The sequence below is a fragment of the Cnephaeus nilssonii genome (assembly GCF_951640355.1).
Source record: "Cnephaeus nilssonii genome assembly, chromosome: X".
Classification (NCBI taxonomy): domain Eukaryota; kingdom Metazoa; phylum Chordata; class Mammalia; order Chiroptera; family Vespertilionidae; genus Cnephaeus; species Cnephaeus nilssonii.
Window position 1 is genome coordinate 123,888,756 of NC_137071.1, and position 23,132 is coordinate 123,911,887.

Below are 23,132 nucleotides of genomic sequence, written 5' to 3' on the forward strand. Positions count from 1 at the left end.
AGGGGTCCTCAAACTTTTTAAACAGGGGGCCAGTTCACTGTCCCTCAGACCGTTGGAGGGCCGGACTATAGTTTAAAAAAAAAAAACTATGAACAGATTCCTATGCACACTGCTAAGTCGGCTGCTAAGCAGGACAGGCAGCGGCGGCAAAAACGCCCGGCGGGCCGGATAAATGTCCTCGGCGGGCCGCATGTGGCCCGCGGGCCGTAGTTTGAGGACCCCTGCTGTAGGCTGTCTCTGTGTGTCTAGCTGTGTTTCTGTAACACAGGCCCCATGACCCATTAGACCAGGAGGCAAGTATGTGTGTGTGTGTGTGTGTGTGTGTGTGTGTGTGTGTGTGTGTGGCTGAGCCCCTAAGAGCCGGGGACATCAGGGACATGCTTGTTTCACGTGTATGACCTAGTAAGTTCTGCTACATGTGTGTGTCTTTGTGTTTCTGGGCACGTGGCAGTGTGTGACTGTGCTGAGGTTGTGTCTCACACGGGATAATGGCCCTGGGTGGCTGTTGTCTCTGGGACACCATGTTACCACGCGATACCGCGGCCCTGCAGTTGTGAAACATGGTGTAAGTGATACTGCGTATGTTCGAGACTCAATGGAGCCACGTTCGAGGAGTACACGCACAGGTATATGATGAAGAATGGTTGGGTGACTGTGTGCCAGGCTGTTTGTGAAACAAACAGGCTTGCGAAGTGTGACTGCATGATCCTAGGCGACACTGTGACTGGGGGTCTCTGTGGCTGTATACGACCGGGTTTTCAGGAGCGTGATGGCATGTGATTGGACCTTTGAATTTATGTGGCTCTGCAGTCATGTGATGCAGAAAAAACACGTGTGTCTCTGGGACAGGGTGGACCCATTGGTGACTGAGATGGTGTGACACAGGGTAACAGACCCTCCATGACTGTGAGAGGCCACATGGCTGTGGCATAGACACGCTGACACCGCGTGTGGGTGGTAGCTCTTTTTTAAAAAAAAATATTTTTATTGGTATCAGAGAGGAAATGAGAGGGAGAGAGAGATAGAAACATCAATGATGAGAGAGAATCGTTATCGGCTGCCTCCTGCACGCCCCACACTAGGGATCAAGCCCACAACCCGGGCATGTGCCCTGACCGGAATCGAACCCGGGGCCCTTCAGTCCGCAGGCCGATGCTCTATTGGGTGGTAGCTCTTTGCCGCTGTCTTGTCCTCAAACCCTTCTGCCCACAGGATGGTCACCCGGACCCTCAGCCTGCCATCCAGCCTTGCCCTCTCTGCTCCGGCCTCCACTCACTTCTGGATCATCTGAGACACCCCCCCCCCACATTCCTTCCCTGAGGGCGTGTCATCTCTAGGGGCTCCCTTGATACCAGGCAGACCAAATCTTCTCTGCCAAGTGTGACCATGAGGTGGGTTTAGGGAGCCTACCTCGAGGCAAGAGGGACAGGACAAAAAGGCCTCCCATTTTCTGAATGCATTACTGTCTTAAAGCTGGTCACGTGACCTGAACTCTGGGTGCTGGGTGTGTGTAAGTAGAGGAAAGTAGTGCAGATTAGTGAGAATCTGGGATTTTAAGAGGCAAAACTTTTGCTCGTGAAATACAATCTTATCATTTGCCAGACACTCAGCTATATAAAGTTGTCGGCAAGGAAGTCCGCAGGATCTTAAGAAGAAGGGTTAAGAATGGTTTATGCTCAGCCCTAGTAGGTTTGGCTCAGCGGACCAAAGAGTCCCGGGTTCAGTTCCAGTCAAGGGCATGTACTTCAGTTGCAAACTCAATCCCCAGCCCTGGTCGGGGGCTTGTGGGAGGCAACCGATTGATGTGTCTCTCTCACATCGATGTTTCTCTGTCTCTCCCCCTCCCTTCCACTCTCTCTAAAAATCAATGGGAAAAAATATCCTGCCCTAACCGGTTTGGCTCAGTGGATAGAGCGTCAGCCTGCGGACTGAAGGGTCCCAGGTTCCATTCCGGTCAGAGGCATGTACCTTGGTCGCGGGCACATCCCCAGTGAGGGGTGTGCAGGAGGCAGCTGATCCATGTTTCTCTCTCTCATCGATGTTTCTAACTCTCTATCTCTCTCTCTTCCTCTCTGTAAAAAATCAATAAAATATATTAAAAAATATATATCCTTGGGTGAGGATTAACAAAAAAAAGAGAATGGTTTGGGCCCAATGTACCCACTTCGGTCATATAAACCAGGCCTACAACTAAGCAAACTATAGGGCGCTTGCTCCCACCCCCACCTGGGTAAACTCGCAAGTAAATAATGACATGCAAGGAATCAATGTATTGATCACAGAGAACCCTTATCCTGTTGCCAAAGGTCTTCTCCAGTGATGAAAACTCCCAGCCCCAGCTCTGGGCCTGGCTCCCCGTCTGAGGGCAGGGATAGGGGCTTCCCAGAGAGGGGCGCGGGGAAACCTGACACCCCAGACACCTGCTAAGAGGTGCTCCTCCCCAGCCCCCCCCTTTGCAGTAACGGCAGTTGCTTCACACCCAGTCTCTCCCTTCCCGCAGGGCTGCACCAGGGAAACCGGATCCTGGTGAAAAGTCTGTCCCTTGACCCTGGCCAGAGCATTGAGCCTCATCCGGAAGGTCCCCAGCGGCTTCGCTCAGACCCTGGCCCCCCCACCGAAACCCCCAGCCAGCGTCCTTCGCCACTGAAGCGGGCACCAGGCCCAAAGCCACAGGGTAAGTTGTTCCAGAGAGTGGCAGGGAAATGGCCCAGGGGAGGGGACGGAGGAAGGTACAGGCTGGCCAGGGGCAGGGGAGAGGCGTGTGAGGGGAACAGCGAGCACCGTGGACTCGGGGCAGAGGCTGTGACTTGGAGCTAATGCGCACACACTGCGATCGCACCCCAGGGCTTGTGGCCTGACTGTGACAGCCCCATCCAAACCCAGCACATTGGGATCTCCTCTCTTTGTCCCCTGTCATCCAGTCCCCCCAAAGCCCAGCTACCTGCAGATGCCCCGGATGCCCCCTCCACCCGAGCCCATCCCCCCTCCACCATCACGCCCGCTGCCTGCAGACCCCCGAGTGGCCAAGGGCCTGGCTCCCAGGGCAGAGGCCAGCCCCAGTTCCGCAGCCGTGTCCTCACTGATCGAGAAGTTTGAAAGGTGAGTGTGGTGCCTGGGGGACCCTCTGGGGGGGTGGGGGAGGGGGAGGGGGAGGGGGGCGTCCTGGGTAGGCAGGACGGTCGTAAGACAGGCCTCGCAGTCAAGCTCACACGTGCCGCTATGTGTGTCCACCACCCGCCTCAGGGAGCCTGTGATTGTCGCCTCGGACAGGCCAGCCCCTGGCCCCAGCCCAGGTCCCACAGAGCCAGCCATGCTGCCACAGCCACCCCCGCAGCCTCCGGTGCCCCAGCTCCCCGAGGCCGAGGCCTCCCGCTGCCTCTTCCTGCTGGCTCCCGGGCCCCGGGATGGCGAGAAGGTCCCCAACCGGGACAGCGGCATTGACAGCATCAGCTCACCGTCCAACAGCGAGGAGACCTGCTTCGTCAGCGATGACGGGCCCCCCAGCCACAGCCTCTGCCCCGGGCCCCCTGCCCTGGCCAGCATCCCCGTGGCCTTGGCGGACCCCCACCGGCCCAGCTCTCAGGAGGTTGATAGCGACCTGGAGGAGGAGGACGAGGAGGAGGAGGAGGAGGAGAAGGACAGAGAAATCCCAGTGCCCCTGATGGAGAGACAGGAGTCCGTGGAGGTACTGACCCGTGTTCGCTGAGTGGCAGGACCATGTGGAGGAACCAGGAGCCTGGCTGGGCTGCTGGGTTCTTTCTCTGGCTCAGTACTTCTCCAAAGAGAGTGTGTTTTCACTTTGGATGTTGGGCTTCCCTGGTTCCCTGGTACTAACTAGGAGTAGCAACACCCCGCCCCGCCACCACTGTGACTACCAGCCTGACCGTGCACAGTTCCAAATGCCCACTTGGAAAATGGTTCTGCCCTCATTGGAGAAACACTAGCAGGGCCTCAGTTTTCCTTTTTTTCTTTTAATATTTTTATTGATTTCAGAGAGAAAGGGAGAGGGAGAGGGAGAGAAACATCAATGAGAGAGAATCATGGATCGGTTGCCTCCTACACGCCCCACACTGGGGATCAAGCCCACAACCTGGGCATATGCCCTGACCGGGAATCGAACCGTGACCTCCTGGTTCATAGGTCGATGCTCAACCACTGAGCCACGCCAGCTGGGCTGTGCCTCAGTTTTTCCATCTTGAAGATGGCCATCCTAGTTGGGGACCTTCAGAGTCTTGTTCTAGCTCGAAAATCCCATGACTTAACAGCTATGGGATGTTGGGCAAGTCTCGGCTCTCCCACCACGAGCCTCAGTTTCTTTATTTGTAAAATGGAAAGCCTCTCACGTTCAAAGGGACTTCTCCACAGCTGGCTTCCGGAGGGGCACAGGGGCTGGAGTGCCCCAGGGACCCGAGGCTCTGGGGACGAGGGCTCTCGGCCACAGAAACCTCTTTCTGAGCCCTGGCAGGCTAACGCTGCTTCCAAAGGCATCCTTAGGCCGCAGCCAGAAGCTGGGTCGTGGCCAGGATGCCTGCTCCACCAGAACCCAGCTCAAATGTGGGAGCTGAGGCCAGGGACTCCCCAAATATATGTCCAGTGAATAGGAAACTGGGCCAACAGGCAATGCGTTTTATACATTTTTAGACTTCTGTGTTTTCCTCCCACGCCAGGTACTCAGCAAGACTTTGCTGACAGTGAACTGAGTGGGTGAATAAATACTAACATTTATAGACTACTTAATCCGCAGTCTGCTCTGTTTCACTTATATGCAATCGTTTGTCTCAATTACAAATGGACGTAGGTGCTATTATTAGCTGTATATGTAGATAACGACACTAAAATACAAAGCAGTTACACAATTTATGTAAGCTAATGAGTGGCAGAGCTAGGATTTGAACCCGGGAAGTCTGACTTCCGGACCCACAGGCCTAACCACTGCACTGTGTAAATGAATGGAGAGAGCCGATCGCTGGGTGAATGAGTGGCCTAGTGAAGGAGTGCATGGCATCTGGATTGAGGGGTGGCTTTTTAAAAATATATTTTTATTGATTTCAGAGAGGAAGGGAGAGGGAGAGGTAGAAACATCAATGATGAGAGAGAATCTTTGATCGGCTGCCTCCTGCACGCCCCCTACTGGGAATCGAGCCTGCAACCTGGCATGTGCCCTGACCAGGAATGAACCGTGACCTCTTAGTTCATAAGTCGATGCGCAACCACTGAGCCACGCCAGCTGGGCAAGGGGTGGCTTTTTTATGATATATTGGAGAGTCAGGGATGAAGCCAGGGGGCTTAAAGGTCTAGAAATGGGATTTAGGGTTATCTCTGGCATTAGACTTAGACTAGCCTTTGAGCTATTCTGAGAATTCTGGGGGCTTGGGTAAAGGTTAGAGTACAAGACTGTGGGTCAGGTTGCCTCTTCTCCTTTCCAGCTGACCGTGCAGCAGAAGGTGTTCCACATTGCCAATGAGCTCCTGCAAACCGAGAAGGCCTACGTTTCCAGGCTCCACCTCCTGGATCAGGTAAATAGCCCCTCGGGGGTCCCGGGGCCCTGGGATCTGGTAGATGGATGCCCAGGAGGAAGTGATAGGACCTGAGCTCAACCCTTCCATTGGGGCTAGAATCTAGAGGTGGTAAGGTTCCTCTCTGACCTTGACCTCCATCCTGTCCCTAAATCTGCTTTGATTATGACCCCAAGCTTGATTTTTATACCAACCCTCATCCCTAACCCTGGGTGGGTATACCAGCCCTAACTGCAACTCTGACCCAGATCCTGAATTGACCCCTGGCTGTAAACCAGACTCTGAACCTCATTCTAACCCTGACCCCAAATCCACTAGAATCACGAAGGGCAGGGACTTTTAACTGCTTTCTTCACTGCCTGGCACACAGTAGGCACTCAAAAATATTTGCTAGATGAACAGATCTATTTCCAACCTTCTCTCTGACCCTGAATCTAATTCTGACCTTGACCCTGATTCTGACTTTTCATTATTCCAGTGCCTACCTCCAGGTCCTAACCTTGACCACCTGAAATCCAACCCCACGTGGAAACCTAACGCCATTCCCTCTCTCCTCAGTCTCAAGACCATGCTGATCCCAAAGGTCCACAGCGCTACCCACAAACACTGCCCTCACCTGCAAGCCGCCCCTTCCCTAGCCAAACCCCAGGCCCAGCTGGGCTGAGCCTCCTGCCCTGCCCCACAGGTGTTCTGTGCCCGGCTGCTGGAAGAAGCACGGAACCGCAGTTCCTTCCCGGCCGATGTTGTCCACGGCATCTTCTCTAACATCTGCTCCATCTATTGCTTCCACCAGCAATTCCTGCTGCCTGAGCTAGAGAAGCGCATGGAAGAATGGTGAGGGGCCCCAGATCTAGGCTTCTGTCCTCCTGTCCACTTGCCTGTTGAGACTCAGGCCAGATGTGTGCACAAAGCTCATTGCTGCCTGCCCTCTGCACTTACCACCTGTCACAGAAAGAATTAGGCCCAAGCTCTGCCTTCTAGGCCCTCCCAGACTAATAGGAAACACAGTCCAGGACTCAGAAAATTATAACAGAACTAGAGGCCCGGTGCACGAATTCGTGCGCCAGTGGGGTCCCTCAGCCTGTCCTGCGGGATTGGGCTGAAACCAGCTCTCTGACATCCCCTGAGGGGTCCTGGATTGCGAGAGGGTGCAGGCCAGGCTGAGGGACCCCGCCAGTGCACAATCGGGGCAAGGGAGAGACACAGGAGGTTGGCCAGCCTGGGAGGGACTGCAGGAGGGCTCCAGGGCGTGCCCAGCCCATCTCGCTCAGTCCCAATCAGCCAGACCCCAGCAGCAAGCTAACCTACCAGTCAGAGCATCTACCACCTGGTGGTCAATGCACATCATAGTAACTGGTTGACCGGTTGACTGTCTGCCCCCTGATGGTCAGTGCACGCCATAGTGAGCGGTTGAGCTGCCTTAGCATATCATTAGCATATTATGGTTTGCTTGGTTGAATGGCCGACAGGACAACTGGACACTTAGCATATTAGGCTTTTATTATATAGGATAGCAAAGCCCTTAAAAGTATGAGGTTAAGAGCCAAATGGGCTGGGTTCAAATTCTAGCTCTGTCATAATGTAGATTTGTGACGTTAAGTTTCTTAAATTACTGTGGTTCAGTTTCCTCTCTGTGGAATAAAAGTAGTAAGAGTAGGCTCACTTGTAAGGTTGCTTTACGGATTAAATTAGCTCATTCATGTAGGGAACAGTACCTGGTATATAATAAGTGCTCAGTGAATGTGAGCTGTTGATATTTTTCACCGGTGCTATGACAGAGCTCAGAATGGGAGGCTGTGGGAATCCAGACAAACGAACTAAACCAAGCCTAGTGGGGAGGGGTTAGGGAAGGGTCCAGGGAGGAGGTGAGGCCTAAGCTGAGGCCTGAGGTAGGAGGGCAGGGGTGAGAGACAGTCTCCCAATCTCCAGGGTCTCCTCTTTCAATCCATCCTTTAGATCAGGGGTGGGGAACCTTTTTTCTGCCAAGGGCCATTTGGATGTTTATCACATCATTTGCGGGCCAAACAAAATTATCAACTTAAAAATTAGCCTGCTATAGGCTCGATCCCCAGCCCTGGTCAGGGCATGAGCAGGAGACAACCAATCAATGTGTCTCTCTCACACCAGATGTTCCTTTCTCTCTGTCTCTCCTCCTGCCTTCCACTCTTTCTAAAAATCAATGAAAAAAAAATATCCTTGGGTGAAGACTAACCACCACAACAAAAAAATTAGCCTGCTACACCCTAGCTGGTTTGGCCCAGTGGATAGAGCCTGCAGACCGAAGGGTCCCGGGTTCAATTCCGGTCAAGGGCACATGCCTCCATGGCAGGCTCTTCCCAGGCCCGGGCCCTGGTCAGGGCGCATGCAGGAAGCAACCAATCGGTGTGTTTATCTCACATCGATGTTTCTCTCTCTGTCTTTCCCTTTCTCTTCTACTCTAAAAAAAAAAAAAAAAAAAAAAAAAAAAAAAAAAAAAATCAATGGAAAAATATCCTCGAGTGAGGAGTAAAAACAACAACAAAAAAACAAAAAAATTCACCTGCTATATTTGGTCAAATATTTAATTAATGCACCGCTAATGCCTTGGCAGGGCCAGACCAAATGATTTCCCCACCCCTGCTCTAGAGTCTACACCACTTGCCATAATGGTCTTTCTGAAGGATAATCAGACCATGTCACTTTCTGTTTAAAATCATCTCTACACTCCCCACAACCACAGGATAAAATATGTCCCCCTCATCAGACAGGGACCAAAGAGAGCTGGCTGAAGCCAGTTCCTACATTTCCCCAACTGCCTGTGACCCTTGAAGGCTGGACCAGTCATCCTGTTTGTCCCCTAGCTCCGTGGTTGGCAAACTGCGGCTCGCGAGCCACATGCGGCTCTTTGGCCCCTTGAGTGTGGCTCTTCCACAAAATACCACGGCCTGGGCGAGTCTATTTTGAAGAAGTTTAAGTTTAAAAAATTTGGCTCTCCAAAGAAATTTCAATCGTTGTCCTGTTGATATTTGGCTCTGTTGACTAATGAGTTTGCCGACCACTGGCCTAGCTGATTGAGACTCCTGAGGAGTGCGACCAGGCCTGCTCACTTTGCCTTCCCTACTAGACCGTTCCCCTCTTGGGGCTCCACTAAGTTTGACTCATTTATATCCCCAGAATCACCCAGCACAAGACTGGGTGCAGAATCAATAATTGGTATATGGCCCAGCCAGTAGGGGGCATGCAGGAGGCAGCCAATCAATGATTCTCTCTCATCATTGATGTGTCTATCTCCCTCCCTCTCCCTCCCTCTCCCTCCCTCTCCCTCCCTCTCTGAAATCAATAAAATATATTTTTAAAAAATAATGGTCAGTGTATGAAGTGGCTCTTGCAGTGAGGTCAGGGCAGGTATCCAGGACATGTCACTCCTGGTGTTGCGCAGGGCAGCATTGGGGTAGGTGGCAGCCCAGGCCAAAGTCTCACATCAAGCTGAGTCTCTTAGCCTAACTGGCTGATAATAGAAGCAGAACTTCCAAAGGAGCAGACTTGCCTGGCTGGCGTGGCTCAGTGGTTGAATGTCGACCTATGATCCAGGAGGTCACGGTTCGATTCCCGGTCAGGGCACATACCGGAGTTGTGAGCTCGATCCCCAGTGTGCAGCGTGCAGGAGGCAGCGAGCGATGATTCTCTCTCATCATTGATGTTTTTATCTCTCTCTCACTCTCTTCCTCTCTGAAATCAACAAAAATATATTAAAACAACAACAACAACAAAGGAGCAGACTGGCTGAGAAGTAGATGTCCAGGACCAAGAGACCCCATGGGTCTCGGCCTGGGGCTGGTAGGGGACAGCGGGGGTGGCTGGGGACAAGGATCAACAGGACCATGTCAGCCCCTGCCTCCATCCCAGGGACCGCTACCCGCGCATCGGAGACATCCTGCAGAAGCTGGCGCCCTTCCTCAAGATGTACGGCGAGTATGTGAAGAACTTCGACCGGGCCGTGGAGCTGGTCAACACCTGGACAGAGCGCTCCACCCAGTTTAAAGTGATCATCCACGAGGTGCAGGTAACGCGGCCAAGAGGGACGGGGCAGACGGGAGGAGAGGTCTGCGGGGGCCCGGTGTGGGGTCTGTGGCCAGTCCTGAGCCCCCGTGCCTCGGCCCATCACAGAAGGAGGAAGCCTGTGGCAACCTGACGCTGCAGCACCACATGCTGGAGCCCGTGCAGCGCATCCCCCGCTACGAGCTGCTCCTCAAGGACTACCTTCTAAAGCTGCCCCATGGCTCCCCGGACAGCAAGGATGCCCAAAGTGAGTGCACACCCCCGGGCCCAGCCCCCTGCCAAGACTTCATTCACCGGCCTTCCTTTGCCACACAGTTGAAACCCCAGAATGGGATCTCTAAGCCAAAAGACCCACCTGGAGGCTCTGGAGTGAGACCCCAGGGTGAACATCCAGGTTGAGAACTCTGCCTGAGGCCACACACAGACCATTCGGGAGTCCCCCGGTCTGAAGTTCCCAACTGGAATGCCAGAGTTGGAGGCGCATGCCCAGCATGATCCCCTAAAGGCAGACACCTGCTTCCTAGGCCAAGACCCCAAGGCTGACTCCTAGACTTGTCCTCAAAGGAAGTTGTCCAAGTCCAAAGGCACTGAGCCACTAGGCTGAGAGTCCAGACTGACCCGCAGGTCGGGTCTCCACAGCTGAGCTGAGATTTGTCGGATTGTCCATCCTGCACATTTAGGGCTCCACTCTCTTGTCTGCCAGCCCCCACCCAGAATGAACCTCCCCAAACAGCCTCCGAGTCTGATCGGGGCCCCACAGCATAAGCTCTCCAAGATTTCCATCTCTGGGCTGAGATGCCGCCTCCCCACATTGAACCACTAGAAAGTGTTTCATTCTGATTCCTCCAGATTGAGACCCAGCCCCAGGGCCACACCCCCAAAAGTGCTCCCCGGAGTCTCCCCAGCTTTCTCCCAGTCTGGTCTCCTTGTTCACCATTCTATAGAAGGGTATGGCCGAACTGAGCACCCTAGATGAATCTCTCCATTTCCTGCCCCTCAGACTGAGCCCAAAAGACTGACATCACTCAGGATCCATCCCACAGACAGAGACCACTGAGCCCGCAGACTGGATTCCTAGAGTTCCCCAGTGCCAGAGAGAACCCTGAGACTGAGCTACCCAGACTGAGCTCCAGACAGAGACTCAGACTCTCCTCTCCTCTCCCTAGCTCAAGTCCCCCAAATTAAGCTACTTATGCCAAGCTCCAAGGCTGACCTTCCATCTCAACTCCCAGACTAACTTGCCCCAGACCAAGCTCCCCCATTTTCTTTTTTTAATATATATTTTATTGATTTCAGAGAGGAAGGGAGAGAGAAAAAAATATATCAATGATGAGAAAGAATCATTCATCAGCTGCCTCCTGCACGCTCCCCACTGGGGATCGAGCCTGAAACCCGGGCGTGTGCCCTGACTGGGAATCGAACTGAGACCTCCTGGTTCATGGGTCAACGCTCAACCACTGAGCCACGCTGGCCGGGCTATTGTGGTTATTTTTAATGGTAATGATAATCTTGTTAAGCTTGCATTGTATAGGCCGCCAGCTATTCCATGTATTATGATTCTGCATTGAGGCAGTTTCTGATTTTGTGTAATGTTGCTATGGACATCTTTGAGGCTGGTGCTTTCTGGGATGGGGAGGGTGTAGGCAGGCCAGGAGGAGGTACTCAGGAAGCAAAGGAGCTCCCAAGAGCCTCTTCTCTGCTAGGCCTTCCTCCATCTGACCTCCCACTCTGCCCACAGAGTCTCTGGAGCTAATAGCCACCGCCGCGGAGCACTCTAACGCTGCCATCCGCAAAATGGTGAGTGGCCTCTCGCCCTGCCCTGTCTTTGCCCTGGCGGGCTTGCTCCTCGACATCGGAGGGGAGGCCAGCACCCCAACCCTGCCTTTTGCTCACTGTCTCTTGCCAGGAGCGAATGCACAAGCTGTTGAAAGTATATGAGCTGCTAGGGGGTGAGGAAGACATTGTCAGCCCCACCAAGGAGCTCATCAAAGAAGGCCACATCCTTAAGCTGTCAGCCAAGAATGGGACCACTCAAGACCGATACCTCATATTAGTAAGTGCCAGGTGTGGGGTTGCGGGTGGGCCAGGCCCCCCACACATGTTGACCTGGTACTCAAGACTGTACCTCCTGCTAGTCAGTCTTTCCTCCTTTGACTCATTGCACTTTCACTGCCTACACTAGGAATGGTTTTCCCTCTACTTTACAGATGATATAACTAAGACCGAGAGAAGTGACTGGCCCAAGGTCACTCACCTAGGAAGTGACTCCCATGCCTAGACTCTTTCCTTGCGACCTTTGTTTTATCTATCTGTCTGTCTATCTATCTATCTATCTATCTATCTATCTATCTATCTATCTATCTATCTATATATTGTTAATCCCTATCTATCTATCTATCTATCTATCTATCTATCTATCTATCTATCTATCTATTGTTAATCCCTATCTATCTATCTATCTATCTATCTATCTATCTATCTATCTATCTATTGTTAATCCTTACCCGAGGATATTTTTCCATTGATTTTTAGGGAGAGTGGAAGGGGGAGGGAAAGACAGAGAGAAACATCGCTGTGAGAGAAATACATTGATTGGTTGCCTCCCGCATGGGCCAGGGAGGAGCCTGCAAACAATGTACATGCCCTTGACCGGAATTGAACCCGGGATCCTTTGGTCTATCCACTGAGCCAAACTGGCTAAGGCTCCTTGCGACCTTTGTGCCCTGTCTAGGCCATTGTCTCCTTCTGTTGCCTTGAATCCCCAGTAATAAAGCTTCGGGAGTCCTACAAGATAGAAGGGAGCTGGGCACAGCTCTCCTGGGTCCTGCACACATACAGCCCAAGCGTTTTCCTTCCTAGTTCAATGACCGCCTCCTCTACTGCGTGCCCAGGCTGCGGCTCCTTGGCCAGAAGTTTAGCGTGCGGGCACGCATCGATGTAGACGGCATGGAGGTAAGTGCCAGGGCGTGGGAAATGGGAACCCGGAGTGGGGCCTTGGTGCTGGGGAGGGTGTAACAGAGACGGCTGACTCTGCCCCCAAGTCTGTGTGCGCGTGCGTGCAAAGGATGAGGGATTCACTAGACCTCCCAAAGCCTCTTTCTCCCTCCATTTCAGCTCAAGGAAAGCTCCAACCTCAATCTGCCTCGGACCTTCCTGGTGTCAGGAAAGCAGCGCTCCCTGGAGCTCCAGGCCAGGTACCTGCCCTTCTGTACCTTCCCTTCAGATAGGCTGAGGCGTTCTCTGCCTAGGGCCATGCGCCACAGGCTACCTCCCCAGGGGAGAGATGTTCCCCAAAGATGCTTCTTCTTGGGGGGGGGGGGGTTTGAATAACAAACAGCACGAATAGTTTATTGTAGATTCAGAGATTCAAGAGAAATACCAACTGCAATGCTGGATCCCTGGTGTGAGAAAAACAGCCCTAAGGGATGTTTGCAAGACAGTGGGGAAAATGTAAATGTGAATTGAGCTTTTGGGAAATTGCTGCTAACTTCCTCAGAGAGTGAATGAGAGAATGGTCTTGTTTTCTGATGATGCATGCTGAGGAGTTCGTATCATATCTGTAATTTATTTTTAAATGATTTATCAACCAAAAATACATACATATACACACATTTTTACACACACACACACACACACACACACATATATAAAATATATATCAATAATAAAAATGAAGCAAATATAGCAAAATATTTTAAATTTTTGCATCTATATAGTGGGTAGATATTTAATGTACTTGTGCTATACTGTGTTTTTCAGTATGCTTGAAATTTTTATTATTTTATTTTATTTTTTAAAATATATTTTTATTGATTTCAGAGAGGGAGAGGGAGGGAGAGATAGAAACATCAATGATGAGAGAGAATCATTGATCAGCTGCCTCCTGCACACCCCCTACTGGGGATCGAGCCCGCAACCCGGACATGTGCCCTGACTGGACTCGAACCCAGGGCCCTTCAATCCGCAGGCCAATGCTCTATCTACACTGAGCCAAACCAGCTAGGACAAAACTTTTCTTTTTTTTAACTTTTTTTTTTCCTTTTTATTGAATTTATTGGGGTGACACTGGTTAAAATGATAGGGGTTTCAGGTACACAATTCCACAACAGATCATCTGTACCCTGTGTTGTTTGTTCACCATCCCAAGTCAAGTCTCCATCCATCCATTTATCCCTGCCCCCATATCCTCTTCCACCTCCCTCCACTCCCCCTCCCGCCAGCAATCCCCACACTGTTGTCCATGACTTTTGACATTTTTCAAACAAGAAAACAAATTTAAATAATAAAGTTAAAAGTAATGTCCAAAGAGGCTTCTTTCTTATCTATCCTCTACTTGGATGGTTATAATAGTAGCTCACATTTAATGAAAACGTACTTGCTCTTATGCCAGACACTGTTTTAACTTAATTTTAGCTTCAACAATTTAAGTGTAATCAATCCTTAAAACAACCCCTTGCCTGGCTGGTGTGTCTCAGTAGTTGAGCATTGAACTCTGAACCAGGAGGTCATGGTTCCTTTCCCCTGGGTCAGTGGTCGGCAAACTCATTAGTCAACAGAGCCAAATATCAACAGTACAACGATTGAAATTTCTTTTGAGAGCCAAATTTTTTAAACTTAAACTCCTTCTAACGCCACTTCTTCAAAATAGACTCGCCCCAGGCCGTGGTATTTTGTGGAAGAGCCACACTCAAGGGGCCAAAGAGCCACATGTGGCTCGCGAGCCGCAGTTTGCCGACCACGGCCCTGGGTGCAGGAGGCAGCCAATCAATGATCCTCTCTCATCATTGATGTTTTTAGCTCTCTCTCCCTCTCCCTTCCTCTCTGAAATCAGTAAAAAAAATATGTTTTTTAAAAAACAAAACAACCCTTGAAGCTACTGTTACCATCTACCCCATTTTACAGATGAGAAAACTGAGGCACAGAAGTTATGCACCTGGCCCAAGCTCCCACAGCTAGAAAGGAGCAGCGCTGGGATTGGAGCTCATGCTGCCTTCTGAGGGCCCAGGTGATAGGTACCCAGGTCATGGTCGAGGCCAGAGAATGGATGCATATGGCTAGATGATCTGTTTCTGACAGACTGCAAGGAAGTGAGAAATGAGTCAGAACCCTCATTACTGACTGCTGAGAGGCAGGAGAGAGAGAGGAATGTGGGCTAGAGGGTGTTTGAAGCTCTGGGAGACAAAGCATCCTGGAGGCCTGCGGCCAGGAAAAGAAGAACAAAGCCTACTGGTATGGGGGGGGGGGGGGCAGGTGTGGGGCCCAGCAGGGTGTATAGTCTACTGGGGACGAGAGAGGGGGCTGCTGAGGAAAGCTGGGCGAAGAAGGGCGCGCTGAGCAGTGCAGGGTTTCCTCCTAGTGGCTGGAGGAAGGCATGGAGGGTTTGCTTTGCAATCCTGCCCTTAAAAATATATTTTTTAATGAAAAATGTCAAATATGGAGAAAAATCAAAATACAACAAACACCCATAATGCCCACCTTTTAGACAACCGAGTCTCAACCTTGGTGACAGCCTCACCTGGGGGGCTTTTAAAAAACCTGATGCTTGGCACCCTGCCCCCCAGAGACCCTGATTTAATTTGTGTGGGGTGTAGCCTGAACATGGGCAGTTTTAACAGCTCCCCAGGTGGTATTAGTGTGTGCAAAAGGGTTTAGAACCACTGACTTAGAAGTAAACAACTATTGACATTTTGCCTTATTTATCTTTTACTGAATCATTTCTTTTTTTCTTCTTATTTCAGAGAGGAAGGGGAGGGGAGAGTGAGATAGAAACATCAAAGATGAGAAAATCATTGATCGGTTGCCTCCTGCATGCCCCCTGTTGGGGATCGAGCCCGAAACCCAAGCATATGCCCTGACCAGGAATCAAATAGGTCGACACTCAACCACTGAGCCATGCTGGCCAGGCTTAGTAAACCATTTATTTGTTTGTTTGTTTGTTTGTTTATTTATTTTTAAATCCTCACCCGAAGATATTTTTCCATTGATTGAAGAGAGAGGGAAAGACAGAGAGAAAAATTGATGTGAGAGAAACACATCAATTAGTTGTCTCCTGCATGTACCCTGACCAGGGCGGAGCCTGCAACAGAGGTGCATACCCTTGACCGGAATCAAACCTGGGACCCTTCAGTCCGCAAGCCAATCAATGCTCTCTCCACTAAGCCAAACCAGCTAGGGCTTACTTAAACCATTTAAAGTAAATTTACAGACACGGCACTTCACCCCTATATACTTAGGCGTGCATTGCCAAAAAACACTATTGTGGCTCTTAAAAATCAAAAGCAATCTTTTCTACTGCAAAGAAATTAGAAAATACACCGAGTGGCCAGATTATTATGATCTCTAAACGCATAATAATCTGGCCACTCAGTGTGTGTGTGTGTGTGTGTGTGTGTGTGTATTAGAGGCCCAGTGCATGAATTCGTGCATGGGTGGGGTCCGGCCAGCCTGGCCAGGGGGAGGAGACAATTTGCATATTAGCCTTTTATTATATAGGATATACACTGAGTGGCCAGATTATTATGTGTTCAGAGATCATAATAACCTGGCCACTCAGTGTATATACAAAAAAGAATTTAAAAAATAGTACAACCAGAATAAAGTAAAATTCCCTAGAATTGTACCACCTAGAGAGAACCAGTGCTGCTGTGTTGGCAGATCCCCTCTGAGGCCTTTCCTCTATTCACATATGTGTGTGTGCGTGTGTGTGCATACACACACATAAGCACACAATGTTTTCTTTCCGTATTTTACTATGAAAAATTTCCAAGGTACAGAAAAGTTTAAAGAACTGTACAGTGAACACCTATAAGCCCACTGTATAGATTCTGCAAATCTATGTTTTTATCCATCTGCCAATCCATCTGATTTTTAAAATGCATTTTAAAGTCATTTGTAGACATTGCTACACCTCACCCCTAAAGACTTTGGTGTGCATGTAATCAACTAAAGTGCAATATTTGTTTTAGATATCCTCCTTCTCTTGAGGCAAAATTTTCAAACAGTGAAAAGCATATGCCTTAAGGGGGTCAAATGCATTGATGAGTTTTGACAAATGTAAATACTCATGTCACATATGTATATATTTTAAATATTTATATTGGTGTTTAGAGAGAAAGGAAGGGAGAGAGAGAAACATTGATGTGTGAGAGAGAAACATCAATTGGCTGCCTCCTGCACGTTCCCCACTGGGGCTCAAACCAGAAACCTGAGCATGTGCCACGACTGGGAATTGAACTGGCAACTTTTCGGTACATGAGAAAACTTCCAACCACTGAGCCACACGGGCCAGGGCTCACATATAACTTTTAAACAAAAATAGAATGCTGGCCCTGGCATTCAGTAGTGATGTACTTTTTTTTTTTTACCTGATTCCCTATTGTCAGATACTTAGGCTACTTCCAATGTAATTTTTCATGAAATGGTTCTAAAGATATAATCACACTTTCATACTAGAAAGGCACTTAAAATTTTTTAAATTGATTTCAGAGAGAAAGGGAGAGAGAGATAGAAACATCAATGATGAGAGGGAATCATTGATCAGCTGCCTCCTGCATGCCTCATACTGGGGATCAAGCCCACAACCTGGGCATGTGCCCTTGACCGGAATCAAACCCAGGACTCTTCAGTCTGCAGGCCAACACTCTATCCACTGAGCCAAACTGGCTAGGGCTAGAAGAGCACTTTTGATGTCTGGAGTGTGCATATGAAGATCATTAGAAGAGACCAGGAGGGAATCAGCCAAGAAGCTGGGCTGAGTCCTAGTGAGCACATGATGGGGCTGCAACCAGGGCAGAGCCTTGGAAACTGCGGGGCAGACAGGAGAGTCAGGGAAGAAAGGCAAAGGGAGGGGGAAATCCACGCTAATTGAGCATCTGGTGTACCAGGGATTGTGCTGGGCGTGTAAGTGTCACCTCAGTTAAGTAATGATCATCTCCGTTTTCCAAGTGAAGAAAAAGAAACTGCTCTTCTGTCTCAAACTTGACATTCCTGCAAGAGGGAACGATTTATGGTTTCTTGTATATGCCTACTGTCACACACACCTCATCTTTACCCCTCTACTGAAGCTCAGCACCTCCTTAAGGGAAGCCCTTCCTTAGCAACCCCCACCCAAACTGCAGACGCGCGGGTCTCCTCTTCCGGACTCCTCAGCCTGTCACAGCACTAATACCCTTGTATTGTCCCTGTTTGTCTCCCCACCCCCTCAGTCCCCCTCCACCCCCGCAGGCCACTAGCTCCTTGAGGGTAGGGTCCCCTCTGGGGCCCAAGTCCCTAGCACCGAGTCTGGAAGGTATTAGTAACTATTGGATAAATAGCTCAGACAGGTTAAAGGATGTGCTAAGGTCACATGAGTTACAAGTGAAGGAGTCGAGGGTCCAACCCAGGTCTGTCTGACTCCAAAACATCTGCTCTTGACCTCTCTGATCGCCTTTGCTTGGCCTGCCTAACCCAACATCTTTCTCTTTTTTTGCCCCCAAGGACTGAGGAGGAGAAGAAAGACTGGGTCCAGGTAACATCCAAGAAGGCTTTGTGATAGGGGCAGGAAGAGTATTAACAGGCTCCCAAGGGGTTGGTGAACTCTCCCCTAAAACTGACATCTGACCCCTATGAGCCTGGACAACAAACTTGCCCATCCCCATTTTACAGATAAGCTCACTGAGGTCCAAAGGTAAAAACTCACCAATTCTTCCTTTAGAGACCTGCCCCCTCTGGGAGTGTGAGCCCCGTGAGTTAAGCCCTGTAAAAGCGTAATGAAGCCCAGACAGTGGCTGGGAAGGCCTTTTGAGGTGTTTCAGCCACTGATCCCCGCCCTCATTTCACAAATACAAGAACTGAGCCACCCAGCAAGGGGCAGAGCTGTGCCCGGAACGCAACTTTTCCGACCTCGGGCTAGGTCATAGGAAAGTGAGGTGTGGGTGGAAATGGACGGGTTGTGAGGTGATCTGACCGCCTACTTCTTACACCTCCTCCCCAGGCCATCAACTCCACCCTTCTGAAGCACGAACAGACGCTGGAGACCTTCAAACTGTTGAATTCAACAAACAGGGAAGATGAAGACACCCCCCCTAACTCTCCAGTAAGAGTCCCGCCCCCTCCCTCTATACTGGGCCTCCAAGTCCCACCTTACCCGGGGAGACCGGAAGCACAGTCTTGTTGGTAGGGCCGCAGAGATCACTGGGGAAATGGAGGCCCAGAGAGTAGGAATGACTTGTGTTCAGTAGCACAATAAGGTAGGGAGAGAGCCGGAACTCAAAGGCAGGTCTTTTTTTTTTTTTTCCCCAGCAATGCCTTTAACATGCATACATGTAACATGTAATACAGTAGCAGAAACACGGGAGTTAACAAAACTGTATAGCAATATTAATTCTCTATCTCCCGGAATTTATTTCGTATAAATCAGAAGCATATACTAAAGGGTAACTATGCTGATTGTGGCCCAACACTCTGAACTATTAATAACCACTGACTAGTCATTGAATATGGGACTATTGTACAATACTATGTTACATGTTTTTTATTTTTCTCTATATATTTTTATTAATTCAGAGAGGAGGGGAGAGGGAGAGAGAGATAGAAACATCAATGATGACAGAGACTCACTGGCTGGCTGCCTCCTGCACGCCCCCCCACTGGGGATCGAGCCCACGACCCAGGCATGTGCCCTTGGCTGGAATCGAACTGGACCCGTCAGTCCACAGTCTGATGCTCTATCCATTGAGCCAAACCAGCTAGGGCTGTTATAAAAACAGCTTTGTGCCGAAAACGGTTTGGCTCAGTGGATAGAGCGTCGGTCTGAGGGCTGAAAGGTCCCAGGTTCGATTCCGGTCAAGGGCATGTACCTTGGTTGCGGGCACATCCCTGGTGGGGGGTGTGCAGGAGGCAGCTGATGGATGTTTCTCTCTCATCGATGTTTCTAGCTCTCTATCCCTCTCCCTTCCTCTCTGTAAAAAATCAATAAAATATATATTTTTTTTAAAAAAAAACAGCTTTGTTTTAAAACACAGCATAGGTAACTTCAAGAAGGATAGGATTTTTAAAAATGCTTAACAGCTATGATAGGATTTTGTGAAATAAGAAAATTGTGAAAGGCAGGTCTTCTGTGACTGCTGCCTCCCAGTGATGATCCAGGCCTTAGGGCACGGGCGAGGGTTGGCTGGGCTGGGCCTGGGGAGTAGCTGGCTCTGACCCAGGACCTGGCCCTCTCTCCAGAATGTGGATCTTGGGAAGCGCGCACCGACACCCATCCGAGAAAAGGAAGTCACCATGTGCATGCGCTGCCAGGAGCCCTTCAATTCCATCACCAAGCGCAGGCACCACTGCAAGGCCTGCGGGCACGTGAGTGCTGGGAGGCTGGGCAGGGCCAGGGAGGGGCCAGGCCGGCCACCTGAAGGCCCACTTCTGAGAGGGCAGGGTGAGGAAAGGCCGGGAGTCCATCGTGGGAGTTGGGACCCTGAAGGGGGAAGGCCTTCTGGAAATCAGGCATCTCTTGCCCCATTTGCCACTTCAGGTGGTTTGCGGGAAGTGCTCCGAGTTCCGGGCCCGCCTCATCTATGACAACAACCGCTCCAACCGTGTGTGTACTGACTGCTATGTGGCCTTGCACGGCGTGCCTGGGAGTAGCCCAGCCTGCAGCCAGCATACACCCCAGCGCCGGAGGTCCATCCTGGAGGTAAGTGCCAGGCCTGTGAGCACGGACCCTCACACGCCAAGCACATGGGTCCCAGCCACCCACCCAGGGATTGAGGCCTGGGTATCTCTGAAACTGTAGTGCCACGTGCACCCACTGAACAAGTGACCCAAGCTAGGAGCTAGTAAAATGAATGCAACCGGATGAAAGCCAGTTGGGTCCTTTCGAGCGCCTGGCAAAACCACCTGGCTTCTTATTTGAGTGCTTTAGGCATTTATCTTCAGAGTAAACGAATCTATCCATGCTATTCCTATTCCTGTTTTGCAAATGAGGAAACTGAGGCCCAAGGAAGTTACTTACCCAAGTTACACAACCAGTGAGTGGGAGAGCTTGCATGTTTTTTAATTAACAAATGATCTCTTCTTATTACGAAGTAGGATATGTGCACTGAAGAAAATTGGACAGTCTAAACAAATAATAAAAACGCCCTATTTCTTCTACCCACTAGATTATCACTAACACTTATGCTTCCTATCTTTCTAGGCGCGTGCACATTTTGGTTTTGTTTCTTAGCCAAATCGAGGTATTTATTTTATTTAACATTTAAAGAACTCTTACTCTGTGCCAGGCACTGTCCTAAGCGCTTTGCATCTATTAATCCATTTAATCCTTACAGTAGCTCTATATGTTTTCCTTCCTAGTCAATACATCATCTAGAGCTGGGATTCTGAGCCTTACCCACCCCCCACTCCCCCCCCATCCCCTTAACCACAATGCCAGGTCGCCTCTTGCTGAGTGTAGGGGATGGATATGTGACAAAAGATGAAAAAAAAAAAGGTGAGGTACAAATGCATAAAGGACTTGAGGAATAAATGAACCGAGGGAAGAACGCCCGACTGGCATTTAGGTGCCTCTCCCACCAGCTCTTAGAGGTAGTAGCCATGGCCTGTCTGACTCACTGGGGGACATTGGGCAAATCACTTACTGCCACCTGAGCTTCAGCATCCTCATCTGAAGGAGGGGTACTGAAGCCCAGAGGAGCCTGGCCAGGCCTTCCCTCAACACTGATGCCCTCTCTGTCTCTGGCCGCAGAAGCAGGCCTCAGTGGCTGCGGAGAACAGCGTCATCTGCAGCTTCCTGCACTACATGGAGAAGGGCGGGAAAGGCTGGCACAAGGCATGGTTTGTGGTCCCTGAGAATGAGCCCTTGGTGCTGTACATCTACGGAGCCCCTCAGGTGTGCATCCTCCTCCTTTGGGTCCCTTCAACCACCTGGCAAAGCCAGGCTAACCCCCCCACCCCCACCCCGCTTCCCCTTCAGTCCTTGGCCTCTCCTTGGCCTTGGGGATTGCGTGAACCTAAGTAGAAATCAGAACCCCCACCCTTGGTGAAACACACTGGCTAGAAACAAGGAGTGATTGTGGGCCAATGTGGAGGGTGGAGTGGGGGGAGGGGCTAGCTTTCCAGAGAAAGACAGGGTGCAGATGGGGCACTACTAGATCCAATCTGGATGGGGAAGAACGCGTAAATGGGGGCAACAGCCTAGACCCGTGGTCGGCAAACTGCGGCTCGCGAGCCACATGCAGCTCTTTGGCCCCTTGAGTGTGGCTCTTCCACAAAATACCCCGGCCTGGGCGAGTCTATTTTGAAGAAGTGGCGTTAGAAGTTTTAAGTTTAAAAAATTTGGCTCTCAAAAGAAAATTCAATCGTTGTACTGTTGATATTTGGCTCTGTTGACTAATGAGTTTGCCGACCACTGGCCTAGACAAAGGCCTGAAGACATTACTTGGTATACACTAAGGAAACTAGCCCAGCTGGTTTGGGGTGTAGGAGGAAACAGGTACTTGAACCCAGCCTGAGTGCCAGCCTCCGGTGACCCTGGCTCTGTCCATCCCCCAGGATGTGAAAGCCCAGCGCAGCCTGCCCCTCATTGGCTTTGAGGTGGGGCCTCCCGAGGCCGGGGAGCGGCCCGACAGACGGCACGTCTTCAAGATCACCCAGAGCCACCTGAGCTGGTACTTCAGCCCCGAGACAGAGGAGCTGCAGCGGCGCTGGATGGCCGTGCTCGGCCGGGCGGGCCGTGGGGACACCTTCTGCCTGGGGCCCACACTGTCTGAGGACAGGGAGATGGAGGAGGCCCAGGTGGCAGCTTCAGGAGCCACCGCTGAACCCTCTGAAGCCCCCCAGACCCGAGACAAGACCTAGAGGGTTTGGGGGGACCTGGGGCCCCCTGTCCCACACTCTAGCTGCCCATGTCCGACTGGGGGCCCCAGCCCCCTCCCTCCCAGCTCAGTCAATACTTGAACTCCCATCATGGGCACTTTCAATCCCGAATGCTGGGTCTTGGGTTTTTTTAATTCATCTTTTCACAAAATGGGGGCTTTTCAAAGAAATATTCCTACAGTGATGTTCATTTTTTTTAATCCCCGTCCCCAGGGAGGGTGGGAGCTGTTGCTAGACCTGCCTGAACTAGGCCGTTTCCCCATCCCCTCAATACCCCACAGATCCTGCCTCCACCCCATTCCCCTAAAAGCACCAGAGGCAGGAGAGACCTGGATTCAAGTGCCAGTTCGCCCACTGAGGCCCTGGCCCTGGCCCACCCCTGCCCCCTCACCCAGTGTCTTCACACGTACGATGCACGGTGGGGCAGTGACCAGATCCTTCCTGCCTCTCCATGGCTTACAGCTTCTACCCAACCCCAAGGCTACCCAGTATTTTATCGTCCAGACCCATGGCAGGGCCACCGGGCAGGACAGGGGAACAGGGGGGAAGAACAATGGATACTCTCGGTTTTGTTTTGTTTTTTAAAGAAAAAAAAATACAGTTTATTTCAGGCTTACGGAAACTTTCGGGGCACTGCTGTGCTCCGTTCGTCCGTCTGTGTTTGTCCAAAAGTACCAGCCTGCTAGGGCGGGCCCAGAACCTGTTCCCTTGCTGAGCTCGGCGTCTCAGCTC

The 23,132-nt window shown here is 50.8% G+C and overlaps 1 protein-coding gene across 2 annotated transcripts in view; it reads left to right on the top strand.

The window, feature by feature from the left end:
* Positions 1-23,063, top strand: part of FGD1 (FYVE, RhoGEF and PH domain containing 1) — a 42,011-nt gene extending 18,948 nt beyond the window's left edge. For both annotated transcript variants that reach the window (XM_079764785.1, XM_079764786.1), the window contains exons 2-18: positions 2,501-2,674; positions 2,922-3,099; positions 3,244-3,685; positions 5,427-5,516; positions 6,202-6,350; positions 9,402-9,558; positions 9,663-9,801; positions 11,293-11,351; positions 11,461-11,607; positions 12,414-12,506; positions 12,669-12,748; positions 18,030-18,060; positions 18,526-18,627; positions 19,761-19,886; positions 20,059-20,220; positions 21,271-21,414; positions 22,077-23,063. In XM_079764785.1, the coding sequence (XP_079620911.1) occupies positions 2,501-2,674; positions 2,922-3,099; positions 3,244-3,685; positions 5,427-5,516; positions 6,202-6,350; positions 9,402-9,558; positions 9,663-9,801; positions 11,293-11,351; positions 11,461-11,607; positions 12,414-12,506; positions 12,669-12,748; positions 18,030-18,060; positions 18,526-18,627; positions 19,761-19,886; positions 20,059-20,220; positions 21,271-21,414; positions 22,077-22,382 (2,579 nt within the window). In that variant the 3' untranslated portion in view covers positions 22,383-23,063. The remainder of the gene's footprint in view (positions 1-2,500; positions 2,675-2,921; positions 3,100-3,243; positions 3,686-5,426; positions 5,517-6,201; positions 6,351-9,401; positions 9,559-9,662; positions 9,802-11,292; positions 11,352-11,460; positions 11,608-12,413; positions 12,507-12,668; positions 12,749-18,029; positions 18,061-18,525; positions 18,628-19,760; positions 19,887-20,058; positions 20,221-21,270; positions 21,415-22,076) is intronic.
* The last annotated feature ends 69 nt before the right edge of the window (positions 23,064-23,132 follow it).